This window comes from Peromyscus eremicus, chromosome 2, assembly GCF_949786415.1.
Source record: "Peromyscus eremicus chromosome 2, PerEre_H2_v1, whole genome shotgun sequence".
NCBI classification, from domain to species: domain Eukaryota; kingdom Metazoa; phylum Chordata; class Mammalia; order Rodentia; family Cricetidae; genus Peromyscus; species Peromyscus eremicus.
The window spans coordinates 76,285,688-76,308,591 of NC_081417.1; the positions used below are offsets into that span (position 1 = coordinate 76,285,688).

Here is a 22,904-nt window from a genome sequence, read left to right on the forward strand (position 1 = left end):
TGATCTTGATGTGGAGCCAGGCCCAGAACTGAACGTAACTGTGGGTGACCTTCAACTTCTGATCCTCCTACCTTCACCTCGAGTGCACCACTATGGCTGATTGTATGTGTGTGTGTGTGTGGGGGGGGGTTGAAACTCAGGACTTCAGACATGCTGGGCAAGCACTCTACCCACTGGGCTATATTCCTATTCCATCTGATTTGTATTCTAACCAATTCCCATGTGATGCTGACATAGCTAGCCTGCTAATGGGAGAAAGCCTGGAACCTGCTGTCTCAGACATCGAATCTACCAGTGGATGGAGCCACACACGCTCAGGAACCTGCAGGGACAGCAGCAGCTCACTATATACGACCACCTTACCACCCCATTAGGCCACGCATGGCCAGCATGTGGCTTCTGAGGACCCAAATCTCATGGCCCAACTTTCCAGGAGAGGGACTTCATTTGATGTGCAGAATGGATACACGTCCTTGTGGTCAAGTGTGGTGTGTCAATGAGATAAGCTATGGTAGGAGGTTCTCTTGGTCAAGGTCTGGGCTAGACAAAGTGAGACCCAGTCTCAAAACACTAAACCCAAACAGTTCTTGTTCATGCAGAGGAAGCAATAAAACCAAATTCAAGGAGACTCTGCCTTTACAAGGCAATGTCTGACAGAGAGAAGTGACCTGGTAAATACCTTTCCACTTGAATGCCATCCTTCACATCCCTTAGACCAAGATGTAGAAGAGTCTGGGTCAGGGCATGCAGCAGCCTTTGACCCTGGGCAGGGGCACACACATGAAATTCTGTTCTAGAAACAATCTATAGCCAGAAAGGGAGTGGGATTGGGTTCCCCAAGCCAGAGACCACCACTGACCTCAGTCCTAGAGGTCACTGTGCAGTGAGCGCCTGGCAAGCGCTAACTAAGCTTTGTACAGTCTGAAAGGAGATTCCTATGGTATTTCATGTACCCACGGGCAAATATGACTCAATAGGACCCTGTGTTCAGTGGTGGCCTAAACTGTCAAGATTAAGAATGCCAAAGACACCAGTGAGGAAGAGGCCAGTGTCCCTTCCAGCCTTTGCTGGCCTGAAGCAGGCCTGAGCAGCACCTGGGACACCAGTGTCTTCCAAGAACATGCTGAAAGAACTTGGCACTCCAAGAATCTCCCAGTTCTGCAGCCAGGCTCTGGCTCCGTGGAGACTGTGGAAGGGAAATGGCTCAGCTGTAAGACTGACTAAGCTCCCACCCTGCCTGCTGTACCTATCTGTGGGTCCCGGGGCAAATCACTGAGCTGCTCCAGGTCTGTGATCTCTACCTGAGACAGGGGAGTTATTACATGGACCAAACTGGAACATACCATGCCACAGACGATCTCAAATCCCTTTTACCCTTTCACTTGGATTGATTTTCAAATGCACCACAAATGTATTCCCCAAAGAGCACATCCTCCGTGGAAGGCCACAGTCGCTCAACTCAGGGGGCACTATTAATTCAAAAGCAACAGTAAGATATGCCTTAAAGGCTCAACCACCAGAGGAAACTCTGCCCTTCACTTTATTCACACCGACAGCGAGGCCAGTTATCCCAGTGCAGGCTCCAGGCTGGGCTTCAGAGGAAAGTTGGTGAGACCACGGGAACGGAATGACAATGTGATGAGGCTTTCCCCGTGTGTCCCCCTCAGTCTTCCCAGGATTTATCTGTACCTGACATAAGGATTGCACCTTAAATCTTCCTACAGCTATGGGTGGTTGTACTCTTCGCCAGGCTGCTTTCACAGTCTCTGGACAGCGGGACCATCGAGGGCAGAGGCATGCCTCCTCTTCTAATCATTCAGGACAACAGGACAGGCTTGAAACACTATGCCAATAGCCTCAGGAGGAAGCTTCTGCAGTGATTAATGGCCCCAGGCCTGACACGGGTGCTTGGGTGCTTTCCTTTCATTAACACTACCCTGACAGATTCTTCGGGGCTGCCAAGCCTGACTAGGCCTCTTGAAAAGCTCAGGAACCAGTGCAGATGAAGGTTACTGTCTACGCTGGTAAAATCTGCATCTGGCCAACACAAGGAGCCAGGAGCCTCCGCCATGTCTCCAATTCTGCCTACACCATGGCACTCACCAGGAGACCTGCTGCATCAGACTATACAGGGAGGGGAAGCATGCTGCCCTGTACGTCACAGTCGGCTCCAAGCTCACTCCTCTCCTCCTTCTGCACTAACTGAGCATCCGTGAGGAGGTGACAAAGGACCGGAAGTATCCAGGACCGGGACTACACCCACTACCAACAAAACATCTTAACAGGTTATCAATGTGACAACATACAATGACTAAAAACAGCAAGCAGGGCCAGTGGGATGCCTCAGCAGATAACTGATGACCTGAGTTCGAGCCCCATGACCCACACAGTGGAAGAAGAGAACCAACTTCTGCAAGTTGTTCTCTGATCTCTTCGAAAGCATGCACACTTGTATTTGTGCGTGCACGCATACACACTAAATTAAAATGTAACAAAAATACTAGGAAACTACACACAAAGATTTCTGATAATCCGAACTACATTTCTTTAAAAAAAAAAAAAAAAAAAAAAAAGAATCTAAGCCAGGCGGTGGTGGCACAAGCCTTTAATCCCAGCATTTAGGAGGCAGAGGCAGGTCGATCTCTGTGAGTTTGAGGCCAGCCTGGTCTACAAAGTGAGTTCCAGGACAACCTGGACTACACATAGAATCCCTGTCTCGAAAAACAAAACAAAACAAAACAACAACAACAAAATATCAATCTAAACTCATTAACAGAGGATGTAGGTGCTGGTGGGTGGCAGATGGGACGTCACGTGCTTTCTTTGACCTGCCTGACTGCTGTGCTGTCCTACCCAGAGTCTGTAATCATGTGATCGACCTTGTGACACTTCTCAGATCAGCTTTTCTTAAATTAGTAAAATATAAGCTGGTGAGATGGCTCAGCAGATCTAGACACTTGCTACTAAGCCTGACATGCTGAGCTGAATGTCCAGAACCCACACATGAAAGGAAAAAACCACTCTCCAAAGCTGTCCAACAACCCACCACACTTACACTGTCACACACACACACACACACACACACACACACACACACACACACAAATAAATAAATATAAAAAAATTGTCAAAGCAAAATCTTAGGGTGTTCACAAATACTATGAGTGGGTATGTCACACATCATAACCCAGCGAATGCACTCTGCTAAGCACATGCTAATGAAACCCCATTCTCTTAATTAGTGCTGGAGAATTAAGCAAGTGTTTCTCATGCATTTAAAATGAAGATCCACCAGCACCTCCCACAGATGAACAGTCAACGCGGATGGATGGTCCTACAGGCAGGACTCCTGCCACCCAGTTCCCACGTGCAAGCTGGTGACTTCAGCACCTCTTGGCCGAGGTCCACACTGGCCACTCACTCCCCGGGAACCTCCTTCTCCTCTGCTCACTCAGCGATGCCACCACCTACCCCCAGCAGCAGCCTGAGTCATGCCCGACTCCCTTCTCACATTAGGGCTCATCAGGGAATCCTGCTCCGGCACCACCACGGCTGCACTCACTGTGTGCACACCCACCTGCCCTGCTCAGCTCCTTACTATCTCTGTTACAGTAACAGCCCTCACTCTTCTCTGGCCCATGATCAGCCCCACTCCAATGCCTTCTTTCCCAAATCCCCACCACCCAGGCCTGCCTCCTTAATGCGAAGAACTGCTGCTGACCCCACCAAGTTCATATTCTTTAAGTGGGGCCAAAGGCAATCCAGTTTCTTGAATTTCACACTGCCATTACTATCTCTGTGACTTTATTGTTGTTTGCTTTTTGTTTTGTTTTGTTTTTTCTGAGACAGGGCCTCATGTAGCCCCGGCTGGCCTCAAACTTGTATCTAGTTAAGGATGACCTTGAACTTCTGATTCTGGGATGACTGGTGTGCACTATCGCATCTGGTTTTATGTGGTGCACACTACTCAACCGACTGATGTCTGTATCAGCCCCTCATTACACAAACCCCCACCCGGCACTTGAAGAACTAAGGATGGAGCCCAGGGCTGTGTGCACACCAAGCAAGAGCTGCATCTCCCCTCCTCCTCACACTTTCAGAATCCTTGGTTCTTCCAGTCACCTTCCTTGCCACGGTCCCCCAATGCCCCCCTCTCCCAAGCCTCCTCTGTGTTGCTGTTGCTAGAAAACGGCCATATGCTCTGTGCATTTTCCCCACCAGACCGCAAGCTCCTTGGGACTGAGGTCACATCATATTGCTTTACATCCTGGGAGAAAGCAGGACCCTGGGCCTGGTATACAGGGAGTCTCTCTTACTGAAACGAAAGCAGTAACTTTAAGATTTTAAAGAGGAATGTACCTTGCAGACAGAGGGCAGCTAGCTCCACAGCCGTTTCATAGGGGCACTTCAGTCTTGGGAAAAGAAAGAAAAAGAGAGAGAAATTAACACTAATAGGAAGCTCTACATTTGGAACTATGTAACAAACATCAGAAGAAAAAAAAAACCACCGTGTAAAAGGCAGCCGTGTCTACATAAGGCTTCTGATGCTAGTGGTTTTTATTTTTGGTGTCTATGTTAAAGAACACAAACTAACATACACTACAAATTTCCCAGGGCAGTTCTCCACATATGACAAAACTATCCAAGTATACGTTCTACCAGCCATGCAGACACTTGTACTGAATTTGAAAAGAGCTCGGAATGTTTAGTTATCCTAGACTTATTTTCTCTTGATACAGTCCATTAGACTATACAAGCTGCCTTCAATCTTCCTTGAAACAGTCAGGACAGTAAAAATAAGCACACGAACACTGTATATACTACTTCCAGGACCATTAGATATGCTCAGCATTCTAACAGGTCCAACTGAGGCAGGACCACAGGAAAGCACTCTTGCAAATACAGTGATTTCACTCATAATTCAAATTCCAAAGTGAGTTGGGAAAATAGTAATGATGGTCATTGGCACAGAACTTCATAGTTCTTAAGGTCTTCTCATGTATTACATGTTGAGTCAATGTGTAGTCTGTAAACTCTAAGGATGGGTGTAGCCAGTGCCCCCCACCCAACTTCTCATTTTCCAGATGAGAAAGTGAGTCTTCAGCATCTCGGCCCAGGTCTTCCAGCTGACAGGAGGCAACGCTGGCCTCAGAGCACTGTTTTTGTTAGGAGGTAAGTTGGGTGGGAGTGGAGACAAAATGCAAAGGCCCAGACATACATGAAGTACTGTCAGCAACGTTCGCCAAACTGGAGACAAATGCTACAGTTACGGGGCCTTTAGTATGAGGAGCACAGAATCGACAGTGATAAAATACACACATGCTCAGCACACACACCAATCAAATCCTGTACTGCATGGCTGAGTAAGACCAATGTATACACTGTACAGTCTACTCCTCCTATGGCCTACCTGACACTGAAATTTTTAGAGGGCATTTTCTATTAAGAATTTGCAAACACAGAAATTACATCTTATCTATATATTACATTTACATTTTTATTTATAGAATTGATTTATACTTGGTTTTGTTGTTTGAGACAGGGTCTTACTATGTAGCTCTGGCCTGTCCTGGAACTCACTAGGTAGACCAGGCTGGCCTCAAACTCACTGAGATCCACCTGCCTCTGTCTCCGCAGCTCTGTGATTAGATGTGTGGACCACCACAAATGGCAGAAATCACCCATTAAACTTCCTCCAGATTACATTCAAAATCAGAACATATTCCTATTGGTAACATCAGGTACTGCTTCTTAGTCTTAATACAACCTCGGTTTTTTTTAATGTAACAGAAAATATTCAATAACTCTTAATGGAAAATGATGAAAGCTAATTTTATATTTATATTTATTTATACATATATAGATATGATTGTGTGTGTGTGTGTGTGTGTGTGTGTGTGTGTGTGTGTGTGTGTGTATACACTTGATCAGATGTTAGGGGGGACTGTACATGCCACACAGCATGTGTATGGAGGTCAGAGGACAACTTTCAGGTCCTGGGGATCGAACTCAGGTCATTTGGCCTGGGTGCAAGAGCCTTCACCTGCCAAGTCAGTTTGTCAGCCTTCTTTCTCTATTAACGCTCCCTCAAAACCAACCACACAATGCTGTTTTGTGATAACATGATCATGTGTTTTGTTAATGATCACTATAAGCCCAATACCTTGAGTTTAAATAACACTGTTAAGATGGGACAGGAAGTGAGAGGAGGGGTCTACCACTCTTCTTAGCAGTCAGATAAGGACCTCTTTACACTGCTTCAGTAAAAGGGTGAGACTTTTTAAACTGCACAAATGCTTGTACATGTATACATGTTAACAATGTGTGCTGCTTGCGAATACAAAAGAAGCCAGTATGAATGGGGCAGTGATGTGACAGCGGGAAAGTGGTTCCCAAATACACATCATTCAAGAAAGTCAATGCTCTTGGAAATGCTCCAAGCCATATAGAAGTCATTTTACACCAGGACAAAAATGACAGCAGTGCAAGTATCTGATTCACATGACAAGACCTGGTGCACTTTTTTTGAATTTGGTAAAGAGGACAAAGCGTAAAAGAGTTAAAACAGTGAGTTACTGAGGCATACTATGCTCTATGCTGGGTTAAGAGAACGAAAACATACTTACTTTCCAGAAAGAATGTCATGCCTGAGTTGTAAAACAAACAGGTACCTGACAAACATATACAAAAGTCAACAGAGGGGAACCCTTGCCTTTCCCAGCCGCCTCCAATCCCCAGCCTCCCATCGCAAATACCCCTGCACATGCCCTGGCGTTCTGCACTGTCAAAAGGGAGTCCCAACAAATGAGGAGGTGGGAGCCTCCTTCTGAGCCTGTGGAAAAGCAACCAAGGTCTCACTGGGCAGGAAAATGTATATGGGGAGTTTGCAAGATACTTGTAGGATGGAATATGGATGCAACACCAAGCGGTCTGATGTGACTTGCAGGATGGCTTTGGTGCAGGAGAAACTAGCCCAACAGGCACACAGAACTCACACACAGGCAAGCAGTGCACCCAAGAAGATGGGCAGGATGGAACCACTGGGCCGGCACTTGGCCAGTTACACCTAGCAGATTCCAGTACTCTCTCAAAGAGTCTGCAGCTGACTGCAGCATCTGCTGGAAACCACTTGGGGCTTTTCTTCCTGGGGCAGTTAAACTGCCCACTCTGTCTTTAAAACACACCAACCAAACACACATGCAAACCATGCAACACACACACACACATACACACACACACACACACACACACACACACACACACACACACACGAAAAATCCTAGAATTACACTACAGATAATTACAGGGATAATAAGAAACAGGAAGGAAAGTAGCAAAAAACCTAAGCAGGGCTTACCACGCTAAAAAAGAAATGTCTTAGTCTTAAGTAAAAAGCCTTTTCCTTCCAGGAAGATGTGGGCACCAGAACCACTCTGTACCAACCAAAGCCTCCCACACTCTACTCCAGGCCTACGGAGTCAGAATCCTACACGCCAGAGTGGTCCCCAGGAACCCCATTTGTCCAAAAACTTCCTAGTGTTTTTGATTCACACGCCTGGCTTAAAAACGACTAGCTTTCGTGACAGCAAGGGACAACACATTTCCTGAGGACCTCCAAAGAGAAACACTGAAGTTCCTTCATGAGTTGACCCTTGGGAGCCATGTGGGCAGTCCTTTCCTGTAGAAAGGCCACACACTTTGGATGACCAGCAATCAAAGTGGGCAGGGAGGCTAAAGGTTCTACCTCATTCCAGAAGGTTTCCGCTTCCACACAGGTCCTTAACTAGAACTGAACTTCCACTCCTGACATTTAGGACACAGACATGCGTTATTTGCACATGGTGTCCATGTGGCCAAAAGTTCTGATTCTCATAGGGAAACCCAACGGAAGAAGCCACTAAGGCCCTTGTCATGGGCACTAGTGATAGCTTTTCAAATGCCACTTAGGTGGTCCTCTCCAAGTTGTAGACCGTTCATCAATGTACACTGCATCACACACAAAGCCAGTGACAAGGACACTCTGGTGATATTAAGAACTCGACAAAGCATTCCATGAACGGAAAGGAAGCTCCAAACTCCAATCCCTGTTTATATTCTTTTTTTCTTCTATATTGCTTCGGAAATTCAAAGGATAAACATAGGCACCTACAACATAAAAACATCTAGTGGGGCTGAGAGCTATAGGAGGGGCCTAACAAAATCTGTGGTATGAAGTGAAGGGCTCCTTCCACTGAACAATCAGAATTGTTTTGCAACACCCCCCCCCCAAAAAAAAAAGCTATTCTTGACTAAGAAGCCTTCTCCCAATATCTCCTTCTGTTTTTTTGTAATGGAGACAAAGGCAAAATGCCATAGATGAACCCTTCATTTTCCCAAGATCCAAGAAAAATCCATCTAATTAGATTCCTATGAAAATTATCAAATTAAGCACACTGGTGGGTTTTCAACAGGGCAGAGAAGCCTGGGGAAAGTGCTAGTAACTTTTGCTTAGAAACACAGAGAACTAAAAAGGAATCGAGTCTTCGACTGAAAAGACTCCCCTCACCCCAAAATCTGGCTGAGGCAAATCTGCTGGACAGAATCGCCTGTGTGATGGCCTACCTTGTAAATTCCTCTCGAAGGTTGTTTGGTTCTGAAGAATAGTATTTGACTCGAAAGTGCAAAGCATAGGCAGGTCCAACTAAACATTTGGAGACAGAAAGGTAAAGTTGTTTGTCTCCCATCAGACAAAAGGAAACACATCACAAAGACAGACAGCAGGCTCACTGCTCCATCTGGAGCTGGAAAAATGGAACCAAACTTTTAGGTTGACCGGGATGGCTTAGCTGGGAACTTCACTCTGGCAGAAACCCCTGAGGGTCTGGGTGGGTAAAAGAGCTGGCATTTTGTAATCCTCTGATGGGATTACTCCAAACTGGCACCCATGTTTTACAAAGTACAAAGTGGGCTGGAGGCAAAGTGTTCTGCCCAGTCAAAACACAGTAAAAATATCTTAAGGTATTTTTAAGAGAATGTGCCGGGCAGTGGTGGTGCACGCCTTTAATCCCAGCACTCGGGAGGCAGAGGCAGGCGGATCTCTGTGAGTTCGAGGCCAGCCTGGTCTCCAAAGTGAGTTCCAGGAAAGGCGCAAAGCTACACAGAGAAACCCTGTCTCGAAAAACAAAACAAAACAAAACAAAACAAAACAAAAAAACAAAAAAAAAAAGAGAGAATGTAATTTCCAAATGATCTAAGCATAAGCAGCATTAGAAAAATATAGTTACTACACCTGTGAGCAATGAGCTGGAGCCCTCCTGCTTCCTACTCTCTGCTCTGAGTCTGCTGTGAAACTTACTTGGAAGTGAGTAAAGTGGGTGTCAGGTTTCTGAATAGTACATTAGTCAGTTTTCATTGGCAGGGGTGTCTGGTGTGAAATGGGAGCACAGGGGGGGTTCAAGATCTACCCAAAACACTCATTCAGTCTTAAAGCTCTACTCTCTGGCCAGTTTAAAGGAGTAAAAATCATCCATTTAACATCGGATCTATTTACAAATCAAAAGATCTCAAAAATTTTGACAAAAGAGTTCACTGACACGTTTCAAGAAAGAAAGAAAGAAGAGAGAGAGAGAGAGAGAGAGAGAGAGAGAGAGAGAGAAAGAAAGAAAGAAAGAAAGAAAGAAAGAAAGAAAGAAAGAAAGAAAGAAAGGAAGGAGAGAGACAACATGAGTGGATGGGAGTCTATGCCTTACCTTTCATCTGTTTCTTTATGGGTTTCGAATGATCCAGCCAGTGCTGAAAGAAAGAAGAGGTATCTTTAGGAACTAAGCATGTGCCCCTCAACCTCCCCTCCTCTACAAACCTGGGTGACTCCCCTCACAAAGACCTGAGACCGAGTCAGACCTTGGATTCCTAACTGGAGATCCGCAAGCCGCTAGGTATGGTATTAAAAATTCTTTGCTCACTCCGGAGAGGTGGCTCAGTAGTTAAGAACACTGGCTACATTTCCTAGCACCCACATGGTGGCTCACAACCATCTGTAAATCCAATTCCAGGGGATTCAACACCCTCTTCTGACCTCTGTGAGCACTGTACTCATATGGTGCATGACATACATACTCAAGCAAAACACCCATATCCATAAAATAAAAATAAACAAACATTTGAAGTACTTGCTCTAGGGGTACGAGTTTGGATCCCCAGAACCTACGTAAAAGCCAGGCAGATGTGTAGTGGTTGCCTGTAATTCCAGTTTAGGAAGGCAGAGAGAGGATTCCCAGAGTAAGCTAGCTGATGAGATTGGCAGTATCAGTGAGCTCTGGGTTTGACTGGGAGCCCCTGCCTCAATGAATGAGGTGGTAAAGCAATATCAACCCTCCATATGTGCCCCCACATATGCAAACATGCGCGCACACACACACACACACACACACACACACACACACACACACACACAGGAACCACACATGTAAACAGAAAAACGAGTAATTTGCTTGTCTATGTAAGTGCATTTTTCTTACAGCTAAACTTTCCCTAAGCTTTTAAACAGAGTTCAGGAAGCTCTAAAACCCCTAAAAATTTGATCTGTAAAGTCCCTTCTAAAAATTCTGGGTGGCTGACACTACTGATGATACATTATGCTGCTGATGGTGCCTGGTAACTCTGGTCTCCACTAATCTAGCAGAGAGTACAAACTCCCATGCTAAGCTCTGATTATCCATCAGCCTTGGGTTCTGACTCCCTCAACTCTGAGATCAGGACCCTTTACTCTTTTACACCCCTGGCCTCCACCACTGAGAGAAAGAGAGGCAGATGGTTCCATTGCGGCCAGTGAGGGCATTTCAACTGCTCCTCACATTTACCATAAAACCCACTTCAGTTTTATCTGCCTAAGGAGTTTACAAAGCCACTTCTCTCATATAAACATTTATGTCAAGATTGCTGACATATGCTCAGCAGCTTAACTTCTCCAGAAAGCTACATATGAGATTCCCATAGAGGTATAACATCCAGATAAACCCATCCTAAAGAGAGAACATTGTGAATTAAAAATGCATTTTATCCCTCTGGCCCATGCATCCTGCTTGGCTACACAGCAGACCATGGAATGTTATTCATTTATGCAGTAACTATGACTGCCTGGTTGTGCCTGGGATCTCACGACAGAACAGTACTACCAATCAACAACCCAGGAGAGGTCAAAAATCAAAACCTGAGGTCTGGTCTCCACTGACTGCTTATCAACCTCGTACCATCATAAAGGTGAACTATCACGAGTCAGGAGCTGGCTTGGCTGTACTCTGAGTCTCTCAGATCAAACCCTAATGGCGAGGGACCATGTGGCTGATGGCTTCTGTGTTTCCTGTAAGAGGTTCCAGGTGTGGTACTCAGCATGTTCTTATTACACTGAGAAATATTAAGTGTGACTTTCAAAAGAATTTTATTTTATATGTATGGGCATTCTGCTTGCACGGTGCACACAAGTCCGCACCATGTGTACGCCATGAGGCTAGACGCGGGCATTGGCCCCCCAGAACTGAGGTTACAGATGGCTGTGAGCTGCCATGTGGGTGTGGGGAATTGAATCCTCTGGAATGTCAGCCAGTGCTCTTAACTGCTAAGCCAACTCCCCAGCCCAAAGTGTAAATTGTTTTTTTAAAGGGGGGGGGGGGCGCGTTAGACATGTTCACCATCACTGTTAGGTAAACTCAATGCACACCAGAACTTCACTGTTATAAAAAGAACTGGAATGAAACAGGCAAAGTAGGTTTCTCTCCAGCTGTTCTGAACCAGAGGCTAATTCTGCTGACTGCCAGGGACTTGCAGAAGCAATCTACACCATGCGCATGTTACTAATGAGAAAGGGCGGGGCTGAATGAGCACAGTGTATTCCACACCTAACCACAAAGCCTGAGAGGACTGTGTAGGAGGAGGGGGAGGTGGAAACACAAAAAAGCACATAACAGATGAATTAGAATACAATTAGCGTGCGGGCAGTGCTAAGGAGAGGAGGATGTCGGCCTTTGTCATCTCCACACTGCCTAGGCTGGGTAATAAAACCGGATCACCACAGCAGGATGCCTATCTCAAAGGCACATGGCTGGGATGCTACATCTCATTGTTAATAGCTTTGAATTGGCAATGACCTAAATGTCCATCAACAAAGACGGATTCAAAAATGGCTCATCTGTATAATGCAATACTATTTTAAAAGGATGTAGGCTGATATTTACTGATGTGACAAGGGAGCCACAGCACAATGTTAAGGTAGAAAAATAAATCAGGTAGGATCCTGTTTATAGAGAATTATTATTTTCTCTCAAGATATGTCCAGAAAGATTTGTTGGGGATTTGGGGGTGGGGTGGGGAGGGATAACAATAATATGAATGCCATTTTCTTTTGCTTTTCTGAACAGCCCTTTATTTTAATGAGATTATTAATTGGAGGGGCTGGTTGTCCATTTTGTATTTATTCATTGTTTGCCTACTAGGAACACTTGTTCTGTTTCCTGAGACAGAATCTCATGTATCTCAGCCTGGCCTCAAGCTCTCTATGTAGCCAAGGATGACCATGAACTTCTGATCACCTTTCTTCTACCTCCTGAGTTCTGGAAATGGAGATATGCACCACCACACCCAGACTGCATGTGCATCCAGGGTAAGCACACTAATGAAGATGCTATATCCTCGGCTCTGTGCTAGGCAATTTTGATTAGGAATTTGCAGGACAAGAATCAGACCTCACCACTGCCCTTAAGCATGCTGAAAACCCCTAATCTCATTCTGGGAAGGACAGACACAGAGAGGACAGAAGCATATTTATGCTCCTGCCAAGTACCATGCTAATGTCTGACCAAACCTGTGCTTAAATGAATTCACCATTCCCAGGCACAGAGAGTTCTTCTGCAGCTAGCCTTCTGGTCTAGGCAGCTCCAGACACTCACAGCTTAAAGAAACCCACTCTTCCTTCCTCTCTCAGGTCTCCTTACCATTATTCTGAGTAGACCAAGTTCAAAACCACCTTCCCTCTCCTTCCACTGTCCTCTCCATCCAAGTTCAACTTGTGTGGTTTCCTTGGCCTGAAGGAAACTGATTGCACAATATAATGATGGAAGAACTAAAATAAGGACGTTGGTACCCAGGAGTCACCCAAGACCCATCAGCCACGCTTGCAAAGCATCCATTTCACAGATGTGCCTAGTAGGCCTGTTCAATATTTACTACTCAGTCTTCCATAGCCTCCTCTACAGGAAGATGTTCTATGGATCTTAAAATGTCCACAGCTCTATGTGAGGTCTATAAAATCTCAAACAATTCCAGGGTTTATGGGCCAGCCCAAGAGGTGAAATGGCCAAATGTCCACAGCCGGGGCTAACATAAGGGCAGATGGATGCCAGATGCTCTTAAGGGCAGCAATCAGCTCTGCCCTGGGGCCTCACTGCTAATGGGGATCCTTTTATCTATCTTTATGGGGCTTCATCCTTTGTATCTAAAGCAAGGCTTGCCAAGACAGAGGCCACGAAATATTTGGGGCTTTTGAAGCCAAGAAAAGAATCAAAAGTGATTATCATTATTCTGAAGCTCCCAGACCCATGGGGATTTTCAGAACAGGAGGAGTTGGTAGCTCCATTAGAGGCAACAAGAAACCTATCATGATTCTGAAGCAGAGATGACAAAGCTTATCTTGTGTCCAACCAGCTCAAAACGACCTGGTTTTCTTCACCACTGCAAAGGCTTACCAGCTGCTGGATCACTGTGTCTCCCAAGAATCCCACACCCTGTGACTCGAATACCAAGGCCACAAAAGCCAGACCTGGCATTTAGAATTATATCCCATGTTAGCTTGAGAGCTGTATCCAGAAGCAGCAAGACCTGTCAGGTGTGTTCACCTGCATCTTAGCTAAATAAAGCAGACCACCATCAGTGAAGGTGAAGGCAGACAGCCCCTGAGCGCCTCCACAGACCATTAAACCAGTCACCGCAGGCGGACTGATGCATTTCTGAGTTCAAATGGCAAGACACTGAACTCAACTCTCTAGCGGGTGTTAGCAAGGTGATTTCTTGTCTGAATTTGTCATGCTAGTCCATCTGGCAAAGCCCTGTCCATAAATCAAGATGTGGGACGTGATCCAGGCAGAGCCCATCTGTTCTACTACAGCATCAGTCTGAAAATACGACCAGCATAGGCTGGCCGTAGAATTTAATGCTCCGAGTCCTCATGGGAAGCACTGAAGCTCAGAGGTTAAAGAGAGTCTAAAATCTCTGTTCATGGAGCCTTTGCCATGAAGGCTGAGTGATGGGGCTCATGGTCTAGTACCCCGCCATGAAGGCTGAGCAATGGGACTCTAGTACCCCACCATGAAGGCTGAGCAATGAGACTCATAACCTAGTACCCCACCATGAAGGCTGAGCAATGGGACTCATGGTCTAGTACCCCACCATGAAGGCTGAGCGACAGGACTCATGGTCTAGTTAGTATCCTGCCATGCAGGCTGAGCAACGGGACTCATGGTCTAGTAGCTACAAATTTCCTTGGCTTATAAGGAGTATCTACTTTGCCTTGACACTGGAACCAGAGGGATCTGAAGAGGAAATCATATCCAGGATGAAGACAGAAGGGAGGGAAAGAACACTAGGGATTCACTATCCAAATCTGACTCAGGGCTGGGGATAGGGTGGGGATAAGGGAATAAAGAGGCCATGATGAGATTCAAACCCACTGTTGTTAGTGTCAGCGTCCCCAACTCAAGGCCCATCACATTCCAAATGGGTGCTAAGCACCATCTCTACCTACATGCGGGAGGGGTCACCCTTCCTCGTCATCCAGAGTGGAGCCCCTCAGACTCACAGTGGTGACTGGAGGTTTCCCTGGGGTTGAGCCAAAGTCTTCCCGCAATGGCTTTCCACTAAGCACTGCTCTCTGCACATGTACACCTGCTCCTCACTGCTGATACTCAGGGATGGGCTCCCGGAAGCCTGCGGCACTCCCTCAGCCCATAGGACACTTCTCTGCTCTACCACAGATGGAGGCAGGTCAGAGTTCCTTTCCTGCTTTGCAACTTTCTGGTGTGTGGTCACAACTAAGTCTCTCCCTTACCCCTTCTTTCATCTTTCTCAACATGTGCTGCTCCCCAATATGTCTATGGGATCAACCCATTTCAACAGTTAGAAGAACAGGTTCTGTCTGATTGTCTGCAATAGTCACATATTACCCGCAGATCACATTCAAACACAACCATTTCTTCTTTCTTTCTTTTTTCTTTTTTTTTTTTTTTTTTTTTTTTTTGGCAAGTGGTAAGGGCTCAAACCCAGGGCCTTTTACATGTTGAGCAAATTCTTTACCCCTGGGCTACAGCCTCAGCCCTGCTCCAAAGTGTCCTGAGGTGCAGTAGTGTTGGCACAGGTACTTGTAATGACCTTCTGAGACATGGGCAGCATGAAGCCAGAGGCCCTGCAGCATCTCCAGCAGCCAGCACAACTGTGTGTTAACTCTGCTGCACAGACCTGCCTCTCACCTGCCAGATTCAAAGCCAGAAAGAACAGAAAAACAACACATGGACTGTCTGGAAGGAAAGGCCAAAACTGTCTTTCCTGGCTCTCATACTGCAGAACGTACTGCCACTAAAAAGGCCCTATTCCTGTTGGGAAGGAGCCAGTGAAGGAGACTCCAGGGCCACACATGTCCTATACAGCACTTGCCCTTTGGATAGGAAGGGAGGCAGCTCCTGTGAAGACCATTGTGATGGGGAATGTCTTTTTGTATGTGATGAATGTGTTGCTCTGATTGGTTGATAAATAAAACGCTGACTGGCTAGTAGTCAGGCAGCAAGTATAGGTGGGATAAACAGATAAGGAGAATTATGGGAAATGGAAGGCTGAGTCAGGAGATGCTAGCCCGCCGTCCAGGGAGCAGCATGTAATGGCACATAGATAAAGCCATAGAACATGTGATGATACACAGATTAACAGAAATGGGCTGAGTGTAAGTGTAAGAGCTAGTCAGCAGTTAGCCTGAGCTAATGGCCAAGCAGTTTTAATTAATATAAGCTTCTGAGTGATTATTTTATAAGCGGGCCGCAGGACTATGGGGGCTTGGCAGGAGCCAGAGAAAACTTCCAACTACACTGTTGTTACAAGTCCTGTCCCTAATCCCTGTTTACCCTCTGCTTAGAAAACGCCTCTCCTATTCTGTTGACACATGAATGCCTATTCCTCCTCTTGTACTATCTGATGCTCAGGTACTCTCTCCTCTGTGAGCCTGGCCACCTCCTGCTGGAGGACTGACCACACTGTATTATTCCATGGGAAACTTCATCTGTCTCCATGACCAGATGCACCAGGCAGGTACAATGTCCAGATATGTCTGCAACCAAAGAGCTTGACCCTGAAATGCCCTAAGTCAAGGTTAGCAAATGTTCTCTTTCCATGTGTGCCTGTGTGAATATGTGTGTGTGTGTGCGCGCGCGCGCGAGCACATTTGTGTATTTACTGTGTGAAGAACAAATAACTCTATAGTCCAGTGGAAAGTACTGGACTTTGGAGTAAGATCAAATTTTGGATGCTGGCTTTATCCTCACTTTATTGTTTACAAAGTTTCCAATTTATCTGAGCCTTAGATTCATCCCGCTGTAAAATGAGTCTGCTCTGTGGTCAGCTTCATAGATGGATTATGAATGCTGAGCAGAAGTCATTAATGTGAGATCAGAGTGGGAACTCAGTCAATAGCAGCTACCCTGACCAGGTAGCAGAAAGGCCGGAGCGCAGGCCAGAGGCCCTGGCTCTCTGCAGAAAGCTCTGTTACATAAACTCACACTCCCAATCTCTGCTCTAAGCTGATCCCAAGTGTAGATCTGCAGAGTGGGTCCCTGGGTGGCCTTCCTATGACACAGAAAAGGGAAACAGGAGGTCCCAGCTCCAACTGCTAAAAATAGGCGATGCCAACAGGATTTGACAGTTGCTTCAGGGCTGGGCAGGGTACCATGGAAACCAGGCTTGGCTCTTTTCAAGGAGCTAGGGATATAAGCTTGGTATACACAGAACTGTACCCAAAGCCCCGCCACTGCCAGCCCTCGAATGCTTATGTCAGGGGCTGGGTGGGAATATTGAGGGAGCCTTGAACGGAGGGCAATATGTCCTCTCCAATGAATCATTCCTTCCCAGTGCCCCACTCCAACCCTACCCAGCCAGAGCAAAGAGGCTTATGTGCTGGAGGCTTGGTCTTCAGTGTGGTGGAGTTGAGGTACCGGAACCTTTAAGGGGTAGAGCCTGGTGGGAAGAAATTAGGTTACAGAGTCCCACCTTCTCTGGGTTGAGTTCCTGGGGACTGAATCAATTCTGTGTCGTTATAACTAAAGCAAGACCACCCACACCCATGGCCTTTTCTGCATGCAACCATTTCCCTCTTTGAGAAGCCATGCAGATAGAACCACCCCACACTGGACTTTCAGTGTCTAAGACCGTGCAATAAATAAACCTGTTGCCTTTATAAAGTATCCTGAATCAAGTATTTTGTTAAAGGCTTTCCACCACAAAAAAAAAAAAAAACTACAAATGCCTCTTCTATGATGGCCACTAGCGGGTATGTGCCTTGCTCCCAAATAAAGAAGAGGAAGTCATTAAGTCTCAGGAATTAATCAGAAAGATCTATTTAACTTTTCTTTTATGTGTATGGTGAGTGCTTGCATATATTATGTGTAGCACATGATATGTGTACACATTATGTGTACCTATGGTGTACCACAGACCAGAAGAGGATCCTCTAGAACTGGAATTATAAGTGGTTAGGAACCACCGCATGTGGGAGCTGGTCCTCTGAAAGAGCAGGAAGTGTTCTTAACTGCTGAACCACGTCCCCGGCCCCATTTGTTTATATCTACAAATACCAAGCCCAAGGACATGTAATGAGGCTTCAGGGAAGGCAAATGAGCTCCAAGGTTTACATAGAGGAAAAACATTCAGCGAGCTAAGGACGTACTTCATGAACCATGAGCTGGTCTGTGGATATAATCTAGAGGGCCATCCAGAGTTTAAGTGGTGAGATGTATCAGTGGGGGGAAGGGCCCAGTGGAATGGCACAGATGTGGGCTGGCACAATCAGGACCAGTCTGTGACAGCATCATCTGAAAAACCAAATACAGGGGCAAAAGGAAGGGCCCTGGAGGCGGCAGCACACCTCTTACATCCTTGGACTTGAAAGCAGATGGGGATCCCACAGCTGCCTTACAGGAAGTTTCTCACATCTGCAGAGCAGGATGCTGGAGAGTCTTCAGGACCAGCAGAGCCAAGACATTTGCGGGTGTCTAGTCTGGGCAGGACACCTGGGTCCTGCTGTGAGCATCCCTCCTTCTCCATGGTGAAAGGGCACAATGATGGGACTGCCTGCCAGCCAAGTCAGCAGGGATTCATGGCAAAGTCTGCTTTTGGTCATAGTGTTTTATCACAGCAATAGTAACCCTAAACTAAGACAGTGGTTCTCAGGAAGCCACTGGAAAGGAACTGGGGGTGCCGCTGCAGAAGGAGGACAACGCAGGGGCAGGCCAACCCCTTTACCCAAAGATGGAGTAAGAATAGACGGGAAGAGAGAGAGGCTTGGAGGTGCAGGGCAAAAAGCACAGGAGTTCGGGGCAGATGGCCTCCATCTTCTCTGCAGGTGAACAGCTGCTAGACATAAGTGGTGAGGATATGACTAGAGTTCTGAGGTAGGAACCAGAAAAGGAACCAAGGGGCACCGAGGCATCAGTGAGAAGCTCACCCTCCTGGGCACAGCTTGGAGGCTTGGACTTGGTTGAACCTGTCATTTCTGGGGCGGACAAAAGACACAGGCGCTCATCTCCAGCAGTGCTTGGCAGCCTGGGAAGAGTCCCAGAGAAAACAGATGGGCCTGGTTGCCAAGGGGAGGCCAGGGAACACCCACGGGGGCAGGAGGACCAAACACTGAGTGGGGACTAAAGCCTGCTTCCTCCAGGGCAGGGAAGAAGACAAGAAAAAGAGGAGACTGGGGGATGGGAGATGGTCAGAAGGACAGGAACAAGGGAAGCTGTGAGGTTTGCTGAAATGAGGTTTAAAGGAGAGGAAAACAGTATCTAGAATATGGTCAGAGCCAGCAACTGAGTCCTGAGTTCATGCAGGTGAAGAAAAAAAAAAAAAAATAGAGAGGCCTCGGTGGATGTGAAGGCCAGCCATGAGGGCAGACCTCAATTTAAGGAAGTAGACTGGGCTAGGGAGGCAGAAAGGGAGAAGGTGGGATGCCTCCCTGGAACTTGGGGGTTAAGGGAGTCTCCAGTTGAGAAACAGAAGGAATCAGACAGTCAAGGAGGCAACAGTTGTTGCAAGGTAAGGACTATACTGAGAGCTGACAGAAGTCCTAAGGTGCAAAGGGAAGTGGTGGTGGTGTGCACAGACACCCAAGAGATGGCCGGCCCCTCAGGAGGATGGAGCCAGGAGCACCAACAGCCAGATTCTATCTCCTCGGGGCTCAGCATCCCCTGAGAGTCTCCAGCAAACCCATTTACCAGGCACCAGTTTTGAGCAGCTACAGCTTATAGCTATCCCCAGGAAACATCTGCTAAGTGTCTGCCACGTACAAAGAGCTTCAGCTCTCCAGCTCAAACCTGTTCCCAGAAAAACCAGCTTCCACGACACTGTCTCACCTAGCAGCCTAGTCCTCCTGCCCCACACTTCTTCTAGTTTTAGTCCGTGTGTGGTAGGTATGTGTCCGTGCACATGTACACCTGTGCACACAGCACACACGTGGCGGGTAGAAGCTGATGGGTTTATTCTTCGGTCGTTCTTCACCTTATTGTTGGAGACGGGTTTTATCACTGGGCCTGGAGCTCACAGATTAACTACGCTAGATGACTAGCAAGCTCCAGGGTGCAACTCTCTCCACCTCCCCCGGGATATAGCATTGCTGGGTTATAGACATGCGCTGTCACACTGCTCAACATGGGTGAGGAGATCCACACTCAGGTCCTCACATTTGCACTGCTGAACTACCTCCCTGGATCCTTAATTAGTTTTAACTCTCCACCCCCTGCCATGTTCGTTACATCAACTGTATTCACCATCTTCTTTCAATGCTTAGAATAGAGCTCGGTGTATAGTAGTCCCTTAGCAAACACGTCTAGAGTGCCGAATACATTATCTTTGAAACCCAAAGGTGTATCTTGTTGGGAAGAAGCACTACAAAGTCATTCCTGCTCTTAGAAAGAGAAGTATGAGGGCTGGACAGATGGTTCAGTGGTCAGAAGCACTAGCTGCTCTTTCAGAGGACCTGGGTTCCAGTCCCAGCACCCACATGGCTGCTCACGACAGTCTGTAACTCCAGTCCCAGGGGATCCAATGCCCTCTCTGGCCTTGGGCATTGTATGCACCTGGTACACAGACAAAACATCCATACCACATAAAATAAATAGCTTTTAAATAAACAATTAATTTAAAAAGAAAGAACTGCTCTGAGCCTTGTGGAGGTCATTCACTCTAGCATCTGTCTCCAGAGAGTGAGGTGAGTCTGTTCTGACTTTCCAATACCTCCTCCCAGAGTGAAGGCCTGCTCTGATCATCCCCTCCAGCCCTCCTCCCGTTCAGCTGTGCTAACAGCACCTGCCATCGGCAAGAAGGTGATGGATCCTCGAGACCCACCGCTGAAAAGATGTCAAAGTGATTTCTTCTTCCACCCCTACATTAGCCATGTGCCTATCACGTGCCCCTGTGTTCAACCGTGTTTCCAGAAGGCATTCTGTGCAGAGCCTCCTGGTCAGTGGCTACCTCAAGGGTGGGAGGAGCTGACGAGCATCCTGCATGCATTTCATTCAGGCACCAGCACCGCCTGCCAAGCTCATCACTGGCACAATATCTCAATTTCACTCTTTTCTCTATCAGTGTGTAGTGAGCGGCTGTGACACTGCAATTAGCGCGAAGAACCAATCGTTCTTGAAATGAATCACAGCGAGACATACCGTGACCTGGGCGGAGTCGAGGAACTGCAGACCAAAATAATCTGTTTCCACCAGGTCCAAGTGGTACACAATCTGGTCAAACAAATCCTGGCCTTTGGCATGTTTCTGGAAGACAAACGGGGACGTGGAAATTAAAGGTACGATAGATGGATAAGAAACAAAAACATTTTTAAAAGTCCTTTTCTCTCCATCAATTGCATACATGCATACAAATTTGTTTTAAGTGAAGTAAGAATGTGTAATTAAAGATACTCTCAAATACCATGCAATCCTATCAGGTTAAAGACCCAGATGAACACTGTCCACCCTCTCCCTTCTCTCCTTACAAGAAGGAGGCCTTCTGGATGAAGGACTTGATGCCATAGCAAGCTTTGCCCAGACCAGGCACCCTGCAAAGAGGTGTGGTGGGCTCTGCTCCAGCACAGTCACCCCTGGGCTGGATGTCAAGGCAGGCCACCTTAGCAACTCTGCTAGTTCTTGTCAAATGGCCTGGCCAGCCTTCTGGTTTTACAGGGCAATCCACCAGAGCCCAGGAAAGACAGAAGATCTGCCACAGTGCACAGCCATCCAGCTAGGACTCAAACCCAAACCCCGGGGTCACTCCCTCCAGGGCTCTGTGTGGTTCACGGATGGAGCATGAACACAAGAGGAGTCACAGGCAGCAGCCACACCTGCTACTTAGAAGCAGGCATGACCTTGGAAAGCTGCAACTTGCTTCTCCTTCTGCCTTGCAAAACAGGCTGGCAGCAGATGCTTTCCCCGCCTCTTCAGGAAGACGGAGGGGCTCTCCATTGGAAAGCTACTGCAAGAAGACTCAGACCTCCGACTAACTAACGAGGAGGCTTATTAGTACTCATCAGAGCAGAATGCAGGCATGTGTCTCTGATAAAATCTACACCACAGCAAATACATTTAAACTAGGTGTCAAAGAAAACAAACAGCAACTCCATACAGTGACTGGAGAACTCACTCCTTGTTACCAACACTGGCAGTCAATGGGGAAGTGGGGAAGAGTAGGTAGGTAGTAGTGAACACACAAATTAGCTCAAGACAGACCAGGCCTCAGGGGAAGAGGGAGAAATATGAAACTTCCGATGATATGTAGGCACTTCGTGAGCGTGGGGTCGGCGGCAGTTGACGAGAGATGGCAATAACAGTATGAACCAAGTGACCAGAGAACAATGAACTGTATATTCACGTATGAAGCGTCGGTGCTTCAAAGGCAATGAGATGTCAAAAATGTGCAAAGGCAATCCAGAACATGGGGGAAGTTTGTAAGTCACATACAGTCGTCACTCCAGCCTGTGGGGAAATGTTCCAGCACCACTCAAGAAGACCGAAATGCACAGATGCTCAAATCCCTCATACACATGGCAAATAAGTTATGCACATCCTCTCACGTGACTTAAATCTTCTAGAGGACTCATGACACCTGAGACACTACAGATGTTATGTGAAGAGCTGTTCTTGCTTCACTGTGCTGTCTAGGGAATGACCTAAATGTATAGAATGTATAGAAGCATCTATACATGTTCAGTACTGACACAATTTTTTTTCAGTAGTTTTGCTCCAGTCGTCAGTTGATGTAAAGGGCCAACCATGCCTGATAGAGACTTTTATCCGGAATAAATAAAAGAACTATTACAATTCAATAATGGAAAGACAAGTATCCAATTAAGAACCAGCAGAAGGGCGCATACGGTGCTCTGAAGACATGCAAGGGTTCAGTAAGCACCTGGGAAGGTGAGCAGCATGAGCAGCCACAGAGCCCAGGAAACCACAGCAACAACCAGACCCGCTCCATGCCCACTCAGATGGCCGGGAGGAAAAAGACCTAACAACAAGTGGTGGGTACACTGGACTCCTCACATACTGCTGATGGAGTAACGGATTGCAACCACACTGGAATTCTAACCTCGAGGTCTAGATCCAAGAAAAATAAAAATGCATGCTCATGAAAATGTTGTACAT

General features: G+C 46.8%; 1 protein-coding gene across 5 annotated transcripts in view; it reads right to left on the bottom strand.

The window, feature by feature from the left end:
- The window catches only part of Epb41l4b (erythrocyte membrane protein band 4.1 like 4B), a 149,356-nt gene that overhangs the window by 85,149 nt on the left and 41,303 nt on the right, over positions 1-22,904 (bottom strand). For all 5 annotated transcript variants that reach the window (XM_059254384.1, XM_059254382.1, XM_059254383.1 and 2 more), the window contains exons 2-6: positions 20,934-21,038; positions 9,729-9,771; positions 8,602-8,680; positions 6,627-6,671; positions 4,360-4,412 (exon numbers count right to left, since the gene is read on the bottom strand). In XM_059254384.1, coding sequence (XP_059110367.1) covers positions 4,360-4,412; positions 6,627-6,671; positions 8,602-8,680; positions 9,729-9,771; positions 20,934-21,038 — 325 coding nt within the window. The remainder of the gene's footprint in view (positions 1-4,359; positions 4,413-6,626; positions 6,672-8,601; positions 8,681-9,728; positions 9,772-20,933; positions 21,039-22,904) is intronic.